This window comes from Hyperoodon ampullatus, assembly GCF_949752795.1.
Source record: "Hyperoodon ampullatus genome assembly, chromosome: 2".
NCBI lineage: Eukaryota > Metazoa > Chordata > Mammalia > Artiodactyla > Ziphiidae > Hyperoodon > Hyperoodon ampullatus.
Window position 1 is genome coordinate 158623965 of NC_136915.1, and position 17267 is coordinate 158641231.

The window sequence follows — 17267 nt, forward strand, 5'->3', positions numbered from 1 at the left end:
CACTTGATGCCCTCTACAATTTAAAGTCTTCTTAAGAAATTACCTTACATTTAATCAGGAATGAAATAGTCTGTTTCTGATTTTCACATGTACTATGGGTTAGTAAATGTCTCTATTGAAACTTGAAAATTAAACATTTTTGTTGAAAATTTAAAAATTTTTAAAAATAACTAAATTCTACTGAGCTTAATTATCTATTAACTTTAAGGTTTCAAAATTAAAAATCTAAAAAATGGTTTTCCTTAGATGTGCAAATATAATTTCCCTCCAAACCATCATATTCTAATATTCAAAGTAAATATTCTAATTTCAAAGTAAAGGGAAGCAAAGAGTACACGTAGCTAATCGCATTTCAGAAACGAGAGCAAACTTTGCAAAAGTGGGTTACATGGGAAGTGTGTGTGGGGATAGGATGAAACAACGTGTGCACACCGCGATGAAAGCCATAACTTAACCATTAAAGAGGGAGCTGGAGGTTACCGTTCAGCAAGCTTTCGTGCCTCATCCGCCAAAAGAGTCATGTTGTTTGGGTCCCCTGTAGATTCTGGTTGAGTGATTGACTAGAGAGGAAATAAACAAAGCACTAATCTCAAAGGAATGAATTATTTAAATTTAATAAAGCAAGTGTCAAAACTAAATTTTCACTAGTGTTATTTAGAGAAAGAACGTCTCTTCTTAATTTCCGAGATCTTCAGGTAACATCAGCATCCTTGATTGTGGATTATTATTTCTATTTTCAGCAGAGAATAAAGGGAGCTTAGGGACTTCCCTGGTGGCCCAGTGGTTAAGATTCCATGCTCCCAATGCAGGGGGCCTGGGTGAGATCCCTGGTTAGGGAACTAGATCCTGCATGCTGCCACTAAGAGCCCGCACGCTGCAACTAAAAGATCCCGCGTGCGACAGCGAAGATCCTGCGTGCTGCAACTAAGACCTGGCACAGCCAAATAAATAAATATATATATATATATATTTTTTAAAAAGGAAGATTAAATTGCCTAGTGCCATAGAAGGAACAAAACTAGAGAAAGGACCCAGATGTCCTTTGGTTTTAATCCAGTTTGTGATAACTATTTCATGGCAACTATGAGCAATGTGGCTTTCTTGCTCCATGTTTGAAGACAAATAAAAAGATACAAGGAGTCAATTTAGCTGGAGAAGCATTCCACTACCAGTAGAAGCCAAGGGACTCCCTCAGCCCCACCTCAGACCTTCCCAGTCACTCACCACATTGGCAATGGCAACTTTTGCTTTCTCCAGTTCTCTGGATGCGATTTCAATCAACTGCTCTGTGCTTTCTACCCGGGCAAATGCTTGTTCAGCCAAGTTTCCAGTCTCTTCAATGGTATTCCGGATATTCTGTAAACGGCTAATTTGGCTGAATAAGGTGTTATTCACTCTCTGGAGGCGATCCATCAAATTTTGGTCGACATCTGCAATCACAGTGCAGAAGAAAGTCCATAAATTATCTGAAGCGGGGTTGGGGCGGGGGACACATATCATCTCACGTGAAATCTGAGGCGCTGCTTATCCTTACTCTTCCAAACATAGCATCTTTCTGACAAGTTCCTCTAAGTCCATTGGCAGAGCTGGTCAGTCTTCACTGTGCCCAGCAGTAGCGCCATTGTTACATTCATCTACGGTCTCCAAGTGGGTTAACTGGAGATTAACACACTGTGTCTCTCCCACTTGACTATGAGTCCCTCATTCTTACTCAACACTGTATCCCCAGTCTTACACAGTGATTGGCAAAGAGAAGACACTCGAAAAATGTCTGCTGAAGGAAAGATTTTGATATTCCAGCACATGCAAGATTGAATCATAAAAATACAATGTTGTTAAAAGCACTACCAGCCCTGAGAGCTGGACGTTTTTCTAAACTAGGAAAAAACTCGGTTCAAAACTGATGTTGAGGGACTTCCCTGGTGGCGCAGTGGTTAAGAATCCGCCTGCCAAGGCAGGGGACACGGGTTCAAGCCCTGGTCCAGGAAGATCCCACATGCCGCGGAGCAACTAAGCCCGTGTGCCACAACTACTGAGCCTGCGCTCTAGAGCCCATGAGCCACAACTACCGAGCCCGCGCACCACAACTACTGAAGCCCGCGTGCCTAGAGCCCGTGCTCCACAACAAGAGAAGCCACCGCAATGAGAAGCCCGTGCACGGCAACAAAGAGCAGCCCCTGCTCGCCACAACTAGAGAAAGCCCATACGCAGCAGTGAAGACCCAACACAGCCAAAAATAAATAAATAACTAATAAGAATTCTTTCTGGGAAAAAAACCCAAAAAAACTGATGTTGAAATATGGCACGTTAAAGTTATTTTGTATTTTAAACTAAATAGACTCTTGCTGCCACCTCCCACTGCCTGGCACATCCATGTAATTTCTTTCAAATTGATCTCTGCTTTTGAAAAGTTCTTCAAATTGTTCTCTATTAATTATGCCCATTCAATTTAAACCTCATACCTGTGTCCTAATCAATCAATAAATATAAGCCCATGCAAAGATAATTGTGACGTTATTACAATTCTCACGTCATGAAGTTATATTATAATATACAGGAACCATTAAGTCAATCCTATTCAAAATTGACCAGTTCTTATTTCTGCATGGTGTTAGTGTTGGCATCTAAATTTTCCAAGGAATGTAAAAGAGATGAGGAGTCAAAGTTAAGATCAACAAAGATGAATACAGGTTTGGAAAAATAGCAACATACAAGCAGGGCCACCCAATCAATACACATGCAAAGCTGGTGGCCTGCAAAACATCTCACCCAACTATACAAAATGGCCCTGCACGGATGATTACTTAAAACAATTCTTTCATAATCCAAAGATTTTAAAGAAAATACAAAATATAAAAACAAGCTGAAATCATAGAAAATCATTTAGATTTAGGAAACGTAAGCATTGGCTTCATTGGCTAATGAAGTTATAGAAGCCCCTTCCCTTTAGAACTTCAAAAAGGTAACAGATACCGATCTCTCTGGCCAGTTCTTTACAGAAACAATAGTATCCCAAAAAGGGAACAAATAACCTAAGTGGATCACTTCAAAGCCCTCTAATTCCAAGTGTCCAATTGCAAGACCTAATTGCACCATATAATCTCCCTTCAAACTGCAGAATAAACACAAGTTTAACTACAAATGAACACTTAGGGAGAGTCTGAAAGGGTAAATCAGTTTGAAGATATTTTTATTCTTGGCTAGTTTGAACCTAAGTAGGAAAGGTCAGCCAGGAACTCCATGAATCAGGATTTAGTGGGAGTGGATTTTAACTCCAGCCTCACTGTGGTGCTCCCAAAGCTACCAGAAGCAGCCCGTTATGCTCCCCATCTTTCAGGTGGCTCAAGGGAAGGTATGGTGGCCATGGCTCCTATCAGAGCTTCTGTCCCACAGAATCACTGGCTTGGGCAGAGGAAAGCACGTAGCCAGAAAGAGGCAGATGTAACTGGGGCTGCACCAAGGTGTGGAGCCTGGATGAGTGGCAGTGCTGTCTGACCTCCCCTACCTGCCCCGTGCCCGTGCCCATGCCCATGTGCTGGTGCTGCTGGCACCAGAGCTGCCTGCCACGCCCCACCTCTCAGGTTGGCTGATTGGTACTTAAGAATGATCACCCCACGTTCAGTTCTTCAACGGATAGGGCAGGACAGATGCGAATTTGCTGTTACAAGAGAATACATTAATGAAAAAAAACGTGTGCCCAAATTTGAAAATGAACAGCCTAAAAAAACCACCATGGTTTATACAGAACAGGAAACATATAAATTCTTCTTAATCTATGTTTAAGACTTAAAATGTAACAACAACTGAAACAAAACACATAAGTTTTTGACCTCTCATTTTATTTTTCAATTTCTATAAATTTACCTCATAGAACAATTTTTGGACTGTCCTAATAAAAATGAAACAAACTGGCCCAAACCAGATACATCCAATTTCTTCCTTCTCTACTTCAGTAATTTTATAAAATCTTAGGGACATTTACAACGAGAAATAAGCAATATATTTAGTTTTTGTTGACCCGTACTCTGACAAGAGGACTTCTCTAACTCCAGATGGAAACATCATCAATAGGGAAGTTGATCATTGTGGTCCCGGGTGTATCAATGTTAATGCACATTTACTATGAGTATCTGATGAGCATCTGTGTCTCAGTGATGGAAAACTCCAAAACAAAGTGACTTCAGCCCAGTGGTGAACACCTTGATAGAAGGATTTATAAAATGCTTGGATTTTAACATCTAACAGTTTTTGATGTGTTGGGAGAATTATTTCTGCTTAGTGTATCTTAAAACATTGACAGGTTCTTTTCTACATGTTTAAAAAACAAAATAATTCACATTCTAAACAGAGTTTAAAAATTGGTGGGCTTCCCTGGTGGCGCAGTGGTTGAGAGTCCGCCTGCCGATGCAGGGGACACGGGTTCGTGCCCCGGTCCGGGAAGATCCCACATGCCGCGGAGCGGCTGGGCCCGTGAGCCATGGCCGCTGAGCCTGCGCGTCTGGAGCCTGTGCTCCGCAACGGGAGAGGCCACGGCAGTGAGAGGCCCGCGTACCGCAAAAAAAAAAAATTGAGAAAGAATTTTATAAAACCATACTACTTAACCTTGCATTAGGAGCTACATCTAAAGATGGACCATCTTATAGAAATTACCCACTTGTTTAATCGCGTGTACCTTTGACATCCTGGGCCTCACGAAGGAGGTCAGTCACCTCTCTCTCTGCTTCCTTTAGTCTATCCTCAAAGGCTTGATCCGTCACCATCTCATCCCCAGTTCCAAGGTTTGCAATGAGATTCTCTAATTCCTGGAGTTTTGCTCGATGATCAGCAACCTAAGCATAATGGAGGAAGAAAAGGGAAAGGTAGGGTGTACAGACATTCCTGAAGAACTCGACTGTACGTCCTGCAGGAACAATAATCAAAGGGGGTACTCTAGAACAGGGGTGCCCAACCCCCAGGCTGTAGACCGGCAGCAGTCCGCGGCCTGCTCGGAACCGGGCCGCACAGCAAGAGGCGAGTAGCGGGCGAGCGAGCAAAGCTTCATCTGCTGCCCCCATCACTCTCCACGGCCTGCGTTACCACCTGCACCATCACCGCCCCCCGCACACCCTGTCCACGGAAAAGTTGTCTTTCACGAAACTGGTCCCTGGTGCCAAAAAGGTTGGGGACTGCTGCCCTATAAGTATGAAGGTCTATACACTTCATGTATGTATACTTTTAAGTAGATAACATGGGTAGTTTTTCCTCCTTTCTCTGGCTTCAAAAGAAAAACTGGTTGATTCCTTTGACGTTAAACTCTACATGCTCATGATTCTCCAGTTCTGACCTCTCCCTTGTGTTTGAGATTACCTATCTGATATCCCCACTTGGCTCTCTGATAGGTATTCTCAACTTAATATCCAAAATTCTACCCTTGATTTTTTCTCTTAAATATGTATTCTCTGAGTCATCGCCATCTCAGTAAGTAATGCCTACAACTACCTTAAGCAAAAAACCCAAGATCCATCGTTGATTCTTCTCTTTCCCTAACCTTACCCTCTCTCATACCCTGCCCTGCCGAACACACATATAATATTTATCCGATTCAATCTAGGCTTCCCCCTTTTGCCCCACACCTAACCATCAATCTTCACACAGCAGAGTGCTGTTCTTAAAATATAAACTGGATCTCCCAGCTTAAAACTCATTAGTGCATTCCCACTGGATTTGGAATAAAATCTGAATTCCTTACTCTGGTCAACATGGTGCAACCTAAGCTGTCTCTACCAACCTTTCCAGTCTTATCACAAACCACTCCCTCCTCACTCAGCAGGCTCCAGACACTCTCCAGCTTTGAGGCCTTTGTACCCCACGTTCCCCCTGCCTGGAACAGCCTACCCACCACTTCTCCTTTGGTTTTCTCTTTCTTATCCTTAAGATCTCACCTTAAGTGAGTTTCCATAGAGGCTCTATATAAAGTAGTTCTCCCCAGTTATTCTCTGTTTGTATTCTTTCTTGCACTTATCTCAGTTAGTATTTCTTTAATTTTTATTATTTGTCTCCCAACTGGAACTTGAGTCTTTGAGAACAGGGACTGTGTCTATTTTGTTCACCATTTTTTCTCTAGAGCTTAGAGCATAGGAAGTGCCCATTCAACGTCTGCTGAATGAATGAACGCATGCACTGTTGACAGCTGACCTTATCCTTTACCAGCCGGTAACAAGCTGGACATTCCTGGCAGCCAGGCCAAGACCGATTGTAGAAATAGTTCTCTTCACACTGGTCACAGCGATTCCCCACAAAGCCTTCTTTGCATTCACAGAGACCATCATCTTTGCACTGGAGGGAAAGAGACCCCTCAGGATGACAGTCACAGGCTGCAGAATAAAGGGAGAAGGGTACATAATAAGGAAAAAAGGAAGAGTGCATTTTCTTTTAACTCACATTGGTATCAATAAGTCAACTGTATTATTATTATAATTAGATGCTTTGTGAAAAGCAGGCCGATTTAGGAGAATTTAAATGGTTAAGCCTGCTTAGCAGAGAAGCCAGACATTTTTAAAACAACAGTAAATTTTAAAGTGAGCATCTTTTGGAGGGGGCACATTTCATGTGACTGAATAATTATAGAAATTAGTCTATTATAGAAAGTGCCCTTTTTGTGCACTTCGAGAATTTATCTCTACCTTCATCTCTCCACTGTTTTTCTCTCACTAAGGAACTAGAAAACCCAAACGCTAATGCTTATTTTCCATTATTTTATAGTTTGTTTACTCATTTTGTTCTCTGAACGGAGTCAATGACTTATGTTACATTCCACAGGAGAAATGAAGGAATTCAGAAAGCAAAAACCCAAACTGTTCCGTGGCCTAATTCCAAGCAAGTGTTTATGCCAAGGAGCAGCAGATGTGGACATGTAACCGCACCAAAAGGGCCCCAAGGGTGGGAAGCAACTGAGCCAGTAAGTCAACAAACACGTTTGAGCAGAATCCCTCACTGTTTCATTTTCTGCACTAAGAAGGTGATCAATTAAAAAGTTTCATTAAGCACGGGGAAGGCTCGGTAACCAAAGGGTAATCATCTGGAAAAATTAAAGACTAGAAAAAGGAAGGATCAGAAACACTGTAACAGAAGACATAAATAGGGTGGTTGCAAAGAAACTAGAGAGACTTTCGGTCCTCTGAGTTTTAAAAAATGGATAATATTTCTTGAATAAAGCATCTATGATGATTTGGGCACAGTCCTGACTGTGAGCCGTGTGGCTACAGTGAGGCTGTCGAAGTCCTTTCTGGACTAACAGTTCTAACTGGAATGAGACGAGACTTTGCCACCAACGCCCCTTACGTTTACAGCCTTCAGGTCCAAACCCAAAGTGGTTGACCTCGCAGCGCTCGCAGTGCTGACCAGTGATGCCAGGCTGGCACTCACACTGGCCAGTGTGGATGTCACACTGTCCATTGGTGGAACCTAAAGCATGGCAGTCACACCTGAAAATGAACACATGACATTTCTCAGGTAAGAAAAACAGACTTTAAGCAAACCTTTCTTTTTTGTTCCTTTCAGCATAGGACTGATGTAATTTGTATTACAAAACAGAATGTTAAGGGCTATTATGACAGACATTAAGGGTTATTAAAACCTGAGGTTCAAGTAATTTTCATGAGTTCTATTCAGAACTTCTTTTTCTAACCTAACCCACACAAATACTTTTATTTCACGACTAAAACTACTACCCATGGCTCTCCAATCTGGCACCACATGGGCGCTGAATAGGAGGTTTGAAAACAGGAATTCCCAGGCAACTGCAACCCTTGAAGGTCTAAGCATCTCAGAAAGGACCATATAATTTGTATTGTTAAAAAAATGTTGCTCAGGTGACACTGACACAGCTGGGGCCACTGCATTCCACTCTTTTCTCTCATTACTTAATTACATCTCTCCAGTATTGCCTCAAAAGGGTGCCTTGCCTATTTTAGGCACTCAAATAATTCCTGAACAAAGCCAAGCCAACTATGAACCATAACTTATAAAAATTCATCTCTGACAATAAAAAAGCAAAGGTCACTTGAACCAAAGGCAGCCGCCATCTTACCTCTCACAGCCCTGCCCGCTCTGCAGGTTGTAGAATCCAGGGTCACAAGCTCCACAGTCCCGGCCGGTCACATGAGGCAGACACTCACACTGCCCGGTCACAGGGTTACAGCTGCTCTGCTGCTTCACGGTCCCATAGGGGTTGCAGTCACAGGCTAAGGCAGGAAGACAGAGACAGCAAAAGATGCAAATCATCTGAGAGAAATACTAAAGTATAAACAACACAAATAGATTCTTCAGATCTGCATTATCCAGTACAGTAGCCACTGGTCACCGGTGGCTACTGAGCACTTGAAATGTGGCTGGTATGAATTGAGATGTGCTGTCAGTGTGAAACACACACTGGACTTCAGAGACTTGGTGTGGAAAAGAACATACATCTCAAAAATTTTTTACTGATTACTTGTTGAGATGATAATACGTTAGATAGGTTACGTTAAATAAAATACAGTGTTAAATTAATTTCACCTGTTTCTCTTTACTGTACTGTGTCTACTAGAGAAATTTAAATCACATAAGTTGTTTGCACTATATTTCTATTGAACAATGCTGCATTCGACCAAACAACTGTAAATATTTAAAGAGACCATGCAATGATTTTCAGAACGAATGAATATAACCGTGACAGAATCTGGCCGATGGACGATTACCTTTGCACTTGTCTGCTGGATTGGGAGCCAGGGGATTTCCAAAAAATCCGTCTTTGCACCGGTCACAGTAGAAGCCAGCCGTGTTATAGATGCACTTCAAGCATTCTCCCGTCAAGCGATTGCAGTTTCCAACTGCATTGGGATCGATGTTGTCATTGCACTGGCACAGGCGACAAAGCCTCACAGGGCCGTTTCTACCCAGAGGGTCTCCAAAGTAGCCGTCATCACAGAGCTCACATCTTTTACCTGCGCATGAGACAATCTGATGTTATGAAAGAAAAGGCCTTAGATGTTTCTAGTGCTACTGGTTACAAACAGTCTGGAGTAACCATCAGATGCAAGGCAACATGGGGCAGTGGACATGGCACCAGCCTAGAACAGAGGACCTGGGCTGCAGTCCTGGGACCCTGGACACATGTCCATTTCCTTATTAGAAAGACACCACCTGTTTTGCCTCCTTTGCTTCAGTTGTTTGGAGGATTAACTGAAATCATGCACTAGGAGTGCTTTGTAAATGAGTCCAGCTCAGGTTTATTAACCTTTCCAGTCCCAAGGGCTGGTACACTCATCTATGTTTGTTTTTTCTGATAATATTGAGAAAAATGAAAGATGACTCTTGATACCATACATTTCTTATACTACAGGGTGGGCAGGATCATTCTCTTAAAAAATAAAAGGCACGTGCTAATCCTTGTTTGAGCTGGCACAGGAGAGAACTTGGAGATCATCATTTGCCACTCACTTCTATTACAACTAAGGGAACAGCCAGGTTGAGAAACTTGCCCACAACCAAACAGCTGATAGTAAAAGAGACAGAGGTAGAATTCAGGGCTCCTTCCTCTGTATTAAACTCACTGCTCCTCATCCTTCTTTTTCCACTTTCCCACTATTATTGGCTCAAGTTGTGTTCTTGGTATCTTTGTAGCCAACTGGGCCTGAATTACCTAAACTTTTTGGAGAAGCAGAGGTTTCTTCATTTACTCATCCCACAAATACTAACTGAGCATCTACAGACACTGCTCGAGGTTATCAGGGTGATGTGGTGAACAGGGTGGATGAGGTCTCTGCTCTCACAAAGCTTATGCAGCAACTGAGGGAGACCAGTTCACAGACATATAAACAAGATCACTTCAGAGAGCGACACACATAAAAAAGTTAAAACAGAAACCATGACAGAGAGACAGGGTGAGGGCTACTTTATATTGGGTGGTTAGAGAAAAGCCTCTGTAAGAGGAGACATTTGGGATGACAATGGAAAGACACAAGAAACAAACCATGATAATATCCAAGAGAAGAATGTTCCAGAAAAGCAAGATAAGCTTGTGGAAGCAGTAAGAGACAACCATATAGGTCACAGTAAGGAAAATGGGTTTAAAGTACAGTGAGATGCTATTAGGGTTTTTTTTAAGTGATGAGATCTGATTTACATTTTAAAAGTATTATTCTGGCTACTCTATGGAGAATGGGTTGTAGGAGAGCAGAGTGAAGCATGGAGACAAATTAGGAGGCTATTTCAGGTGAGAGATGACAGCGGAGTAGACCAGGGTGGTGGCGGTTTAAGTGGTAAAGAGTGCTCAGATTTGAGAGCCAGCAGCACCTGCTGACTGTCTGCTCCTAGGAAATGAAAGAGAGAAGAATCAAGGACAAGCCTCGGATTTTAGCTTAAGCATCTAGGTAGATGGTAGTGTTTTTACTGAGATGAACAAGACTGGGGAAGGAACAGGGTTAGGGTTGGAGAAAATCAAAGATCTAGCTTGAATTTGCTTAAATTTGACATTCCTTTAGCCATCTGATTCAAGATCACACCAGAAAATATTTGGCACATTGAAACTAGCGAGACTTGAGGAAAGACATTCACAGAAAGACAGACAGGACGAAAAGGCAGAGGGCTATGTACCAGCTGGAGGAACAAGATAAAACCCCAGAAAAACAACTAAATGAAATGGAGATAGGCAATCTACCAGAAAAAGAATTCAGAATAATGATAGTGAAGATGATCCAGGACCTCGAAAAAGAATGGAGGCAAAGATCGAGAAGATGCAAGAAATGTTTAACAAAGATCTAGAATTAAAGAACAAACAAATAGATATGAACAATAACTGAAATGAAAAATACACTAGAAGGGGCTTCCCTGGTGGCGCAGTGGTTGAGAGTCCGCCTGCCGATGCAGGGGACACGGGTTCGTGCCCCGGTCCGGGAGGATCCCGCATGCCGTGGAGCGGCTGGGCCCGTGAGCCATGGCCGCTGAGCCTGCGCGTCCGGAGCCTGTGCTCCGCAACGGGAGAGGCCACAGCAGTGAGAGGCCCGCATACCACAAAAAAAAAAAAAAAAAAAAAAAAAAAAAAAATACACTAGAAGGAATCAATAGCAGAATAACTGAGGCAGAAGAACAGATATGTGGCCTGGAAGACAGAATGGTGGAATTCACTGCTGCGGAACAAAATAAAGAAAAGAGAATGAAAAGAAATGAAGACAGGCTAAGAGACCTCTGGGACAACATTCACATTATAGGGGTCCCAGAAGGAGAAGAGAAAGAGAAAGGACCCAAGAAAGTACTTGAAGAGATTATAGTCAAAAACTTCTCTAACATGGGAAAGGAAATAGCCACCCAAGTCCAGGAAGTGCAGAGAGTCCCACACAAGATAAACCCAAGGAGAAACACACCGAGACACATAGTAATCAAATTGGCAAAAATTAAAGACAAAGAAAAAATATTGAAAGCAGCAAGGGAAAAACGACAAATAACATACAAGGGAACTCCCATAAGGTTAACATTAACAGCTGATTTCTCAGCAGAAACTCTACAAGCCAGAAGGGAGTGGCATGATATACTTAAAGTGATGAAAGGGAAAAACCTACAACCAAGATTACTCTACCCAGCAAGGATCTCATTCAGATTCGATGGAGAAATCAAAAGCTTTATAAACAAGCAAAAGCTAAGAGAATTCAGAAGCACCAAACCAGCTCTACAACAAATGCTAAAGGAACTTCTCTAAGTGGGAAACACAAAAGAAAAGGACCTACAAAAACAAACCCCCCAAAATTAAGAAAATGGTAATAGGAACATACATATCGATAACTACCTTAAACGTGAATGGATTAAATGTTCCAACCAAAAGACACACTCTCGCTGAATGGATACAAAAATAAGACCCGTATATATGCTGTCTACAAGAGACCCACTTCAGACTTAGGGACACATACAGACTGAAAGTGAGGGGATGGAAAAAGATATTCCATGCAAATGCAAATCAAAAGAAAGCTGGAATTGCAATACTCATATCAGATAAAATAGACTTTAAAATAAAGAATGTTACAAGAGACAAGGAAGGACACTACGTAATGATCAAGGGATCAATCCAAGAAGATATAACAATTATAAATATATATGCACCCAACATAGGAGCACCTCAATACATAAGGCAACTGCTAACAGCTAAAGAGGAAATTGACAGTAACATAATAATATGGGGGACTTTAGCACCTCATTTACACCAATGGACAGATCTTCCAAACAGAAAATAAGGAAACACAAGCTTTAAATGACACAATAGACCAGACAGATTTAATTGATATTTATAGGACATTCCATCCAAAAACAGCAGATTACACTTTCTTCTCAACTGCGCACGGAACATTCTCCAGGACAGATCACATCTTGGGTCACAAATCAAGCCTCAGTAAATTTAAGAAAATTGAAATCATATCAAGCATCTTTTCTGACCACAACACTACGAGATTAGAAATGAATTACAGGGAAAAAAAAGTAAAAAACACAAACACATAGAGGCTAAACAATACGTTACTAAATAACCAAGAGATCACTAAAGAAATCAAAGAGGAAATCAAAAAATGCCTAGAGACAAATGACAATGAAAACAATCCAAAACCTCTGGGATGCATCAAAAGAAATTCTAAGAGGGAAGTTCAGAGCTATACAAGCCTACCTCAAGAAACAAGAAAAATCTCAAATAAACAATCTAACCTTACACCTAAAGGAACTAGACAAAGAAGAACAAACAAAACCCAAAGTTAGCACAGGGAAAGAAATCATAAAGATCAGAGCAGAAATAAATGAAATAGAAACAAGGAAAACAATAGCAAAGATCAATAAAACTAAAAGCTGGTTCTTTGAGAAGATAAACAAAATTGATAAACCATTAGCCAGACTCATCAAGAAAAAAAGGGAGAGGACTCAAATCAATAAAATTAGAAATGAAAAAGAAGAAGTTACAGCAGACACCGCAGAAATACAAAGCATCCTAAGAGACTACTACAAGCAACTCTATGCCAATAAAATGGACAACCTGGAAGAAATGGACAAATTCTTAGAAAGGTATAACCTTCCAAGACTGAACCAGGAAGAAATAGAAAATAAGAACAGACCAATCACAAGTAATGAAATTGAAACTGTGATTAAAAATCTTACAACAAACAAAAGCCCAGGACCAGATGGCTTCACAGGTGAACTGTATCAAACATTTAGAGAAGAGCTAACATGCATCCTTCTCAAACTCTTCCAAAAAATTGCAGAGGGAGGAACACTCCCAAACTCATTCTATGAGGCCACCATCACCCTGATACCAAAACCAGACAAAGATACTACAAAAAAAGAAAATTACAGACCAATATCACTGATGAATATAGATGCAAAAATCCTCAACAAAATACTAGCAAACAGAATCCAACAACACATTAAAAGGATCATATACCATGATCAAGTGGGATTTATCCCAGAGGTGCAAGGATTCTTCAATATATGCAAATCAATCAATGCGATACACCATATTAACAAACTGAAGAATAAAAACCATATGATCAACTCCATAGATGCAGAAAAAGCTTCTGACAAAATTCTACACCGATTTATGATAAAAACTCTCCAGAACATGGGAACAGAGGGAACCTACTTCAACATAATAAAGGCCATATATGACAAACCCACAGCAAAAATCATTCTAAATGGTGAAAAACTGAAAGCATTTCCTCTAAGATCAGGAACAAGACAAGGATGTTCACTCTCACCACTATTATTCAACATAATTTTGGAATTCCTAGCCACGGCAATCAGAGAAGAAAAAGAAATAAAAGGAATCCAAACTGGAAAAGAAGAAGTAAAACTGTCAGTGTTTGCAGATGACATGATACTATACATAGAGAATCCTAAAGATGCCACCAGAAAACTACTAGAGCTAATCAATGAATCTGGTAAAGTTGCAGGATACAAAATTAATGCACAGAAATTGCTTGAATTCCTATACACTAATGATGAAAAATCTGAAAGAGGAATTAAGGAAACACTCCCTTTTACCACTGCAACAAAAAGAATAAAATACCTAGGAATAAACCTACCTAGGGAGACAAAAGACCTGTATGCAGAAAACTATAAGACACTGATGAAAGAAATTAAACATGATACCAACAGATAGAGAGATATACCACATTCTTGGACTGGAAAAATCAATATTGTGAAAATGAGTATACTACCCAAAGCAATCTACAGATTCAATGCAATCCCTATCAATTACCAATGGCCTTTTTTACAGAACTAGAACAAAAAATCTTAAGATTTGTATGGAGACACAAAGGACCCCGAATAGCCAAAGTGGTCTTGAGGGAAAAAAACAGAGCTGGAGGAGTCAGGCTCCCTGACTTCAGACTATACTACAAAGCTACAGTAATCAAGACAATATGGTACTGGCACAAAAACAGAAATATAGATAAATGGAACAGGATAGAAAGCCCAGAGATAAACCCACGCACCTATGGTCAACTAATCTATGACAAAGGAGACAAGGATATACAGTGGAGAAAAGACAGTCTCTTCAATAAGTGGTGCTGGGAAAACTGGACAGCTACATGTAAAAGAATGAAATTAGAACACTCCCTAACACCATACACAAAAATAAACTCAAAATGGATTAGAGACCTAAATGTAAGACCAGGCACTATAAAACTCTTAGAGGAAAACATAGGAAGAACATTCTTTGACATAAATCACAGCAAGATATTTTTTGATCTACCTCCTAGAATAGTGGAAATAAAAAAAAAATAAACACAAAAATAAACAAATAGGACCTAATGAAACTTAAAAGCTTTTGCACAGCAAAGGAAACGATAAACAAGATGAAAAGACAACCCTCAGAATGGGAGAAAATATTTACAAATGAATCATCAGACAAAGGATTAATCTCCAAAATATATAAACAGTTCATGCAGCTCAGTATTAAAAAAACAAACAACCCAATCCAAAAATAGGCAGAGCACCTAAATAGACATTTCTCCATAGAAAACATACAGATGGCCAAGAAGCACATGAAAAGCTGCTCAACATCACTAATTATTAGAGAAATGCAAATCAAAACTACAATGAGGTATCACCTCACACCAGTTAGAATGGGCATCATGAGAAAATCTGCAAACAACAAATGTTGGAGAGGGTGTGGAGAAAAGGGAACCCTCTTGCACTGCTTGTGGGAATGTAAATTGATACAGCCACTATGGAGAACAGTATGGAGGTTTCTTAAAAAACTGAAAATAAAACTACCATATGACCTAGCAATCCCACTACCGGGCATAGACCCAGAGAAAACCATAATTCAAAAAGACACGTGGCGGGGGCTTCCCTGGTGGCACAGTGGTTGAGAGTCCGTCTGCTGATGCAGGGGACACAGGTTCGTGCCCCGGTCCGGGAAGACACATGCACCCCAATGTTCACTGCAGCACTATTTACAATAGCCAGGTCATAGAAGCAACCTAAATGCCCATCGATAGATGAATGGATAAAGAAAATGTGGTACATATATACAATGGAATACTACTCAGCCATAAAAAGGAATGAAATTGGGTCATTTGTAGAGACGTGGATGCATCTAGAGACTGTCATACAGAGTGAAGGAAGTCAGGGATAGAAAAACAAATATCATATATTAACGCACATACATGGAACCTAGAAAATGGTACAGATGATCCGGTTTGCAGAGGAGAGGTTGAGACACAGATGTAGAGAACAAACGTATGGACACCAAGGGGGGAAAGCGGTGGGGGGCGTGGTGGTGGTGGTGGTGTGATGAATTGGGAGATTGGGACTGACATGTATACACTGATGTGTATAAAATGGATGACTAATAAGAAAATAAATAAATAAACATTAAAAAAAACAAAAAAATTGAAAATTATATCCCTATTAATATTTAGTTTAATTTCCTTATATCAAACTATTTTTGAGAAATGGTAGGGAACTCTGACTAAAATGTTTATATACAGCACCATCCTATGCAGTGTCACACAGTGGAGAGCATTTTTTCAAGAATAATTTTCCAGTGTTTAAAAATTCATGGGATATTAGTATATTAAGAAATTAGAACATGATAAAAATGGTATTTCAAAACATCAAAGAAAAGACAGATAATTGAAAAAAAAATAAAAGACTTGAAGAGAGTTAATAAAATATACTATCCATAGAAGGAAGGGGATAGTGTTGAGAAACCACAAGTAGAGCATAGCACCTGGGATAGTAACTGCAAGGCTCCAGAACCTTGGCCTCAGAGGGTGGGTGGAGGGAGCAATTACCAGAACCTAATAGTTTCTAACTTTCTTAGAAAGGGCTGTTTGGAGAAGGTCACCTGCCAAGAGCTGGTAACTTTGATTAAGGCCACCAAACCACAAGGACCCTACAGAGAGGGGGCCTTGGAATACATACTCTGCCCTCACTCTCCTTCCTCTCTCTCTGATCTCCTATGTGCTTCCCACCACCTGCACTCAAATGGAGGTGGCCATGCGATGTAGTACATGCGGGTCTCATCGGGGTGGAGAAGGATGAAGAATGGATATGGAGGGGCAGATGGAAGGCTTCCAGCCCACCATCCAAGTGGACACAGCAAGTAGGTAGCTGGTACTCAAGAGAGCGAGGTCAGGGCTGAAGACATGGATTTTGCAGTTGTAGGCACGGAGGGGCTTTTGAAGCCAAAAGATGAGACTTGCTCACCTAAGGAGAGAATATAGATAAAGCTGACATGAAAGCCCTAGGTTGAGAAACAGAAGTGATCAAAGGAGACCCGAGAGAAGAGAAGAAAAGGAGAAGAAAACCAAGGTGAGGGAAGTGTCACAAAAAGCAACAGGAGAAAATGTGTGGAGCAAAGTGAGTAGTGAACAGTGTCCAGTGCTGATGAGAGACCAGGTCAGATAAGGACTGAAAACTGACCACTGCCTCTGGCAAACAGAGACCACTGATGAGGTAACAGAAAATGTGGCTGGGGGAGGAGCAGGACACGAAGAAACAGGACGTTAAGAGAGGACAGGAAGCCAGGGGCCCTTCTTGCCTCTGAGGCAAATACTCAATAGTTTCCACACCCGCACCCGAGATCCTTCTCCACATTAGGATTAAGACACCATTTCAGTTCTGCTTTTTCATCGGGTAGTTTAGCTAGTCTAGATACGATCCATATTTAAAATGTCTTAAAAACTGTTCTGAATAAAACTCAATTAAAAAATCTGCTAGAAAACTTAAAACAGAGCTACGTGATAGCCCATGAAAAGCTCTCATTGCAA

General features: G+C 40.9%; 1 protein-coding gene across 1 annotated transcript in view; it reads right to left on the minus strand.

The window, feature by feature from the left end:
• Positions 1-17267, minus strand: part of LAMC1 (laminin subunit gamma 1) — a gene marked incomplete at its 5' end in the record, with an annotated part of 121041 nt that overhangs the window by 11322 nt on the left and 92452 nt on the right. The window contains 7 exons of the mRNA XM_079696558.1: positions 481-560; positions 1225-1430; positions 4673-4829; positions 6175-6353; positions 7321-7463; positions 8069-8222; positions 8718-8963. Coding sequence (XP_079552684.1) covers positions 481-560; positions 1225-1430; positions 4673-4829; positions 6175-6353; positions 7321-7463; positions 8069-8222; positions 8718-8963 — 1165 coding nt within the window. The remainder of the gene's footprint in view (positions 1-480; positions 561-1224; positions 1431-4672; positions 4830-6174; positions 6354-7320; positions 7464-8068; positions 8223-8717; positions 8964-17267) is intronic.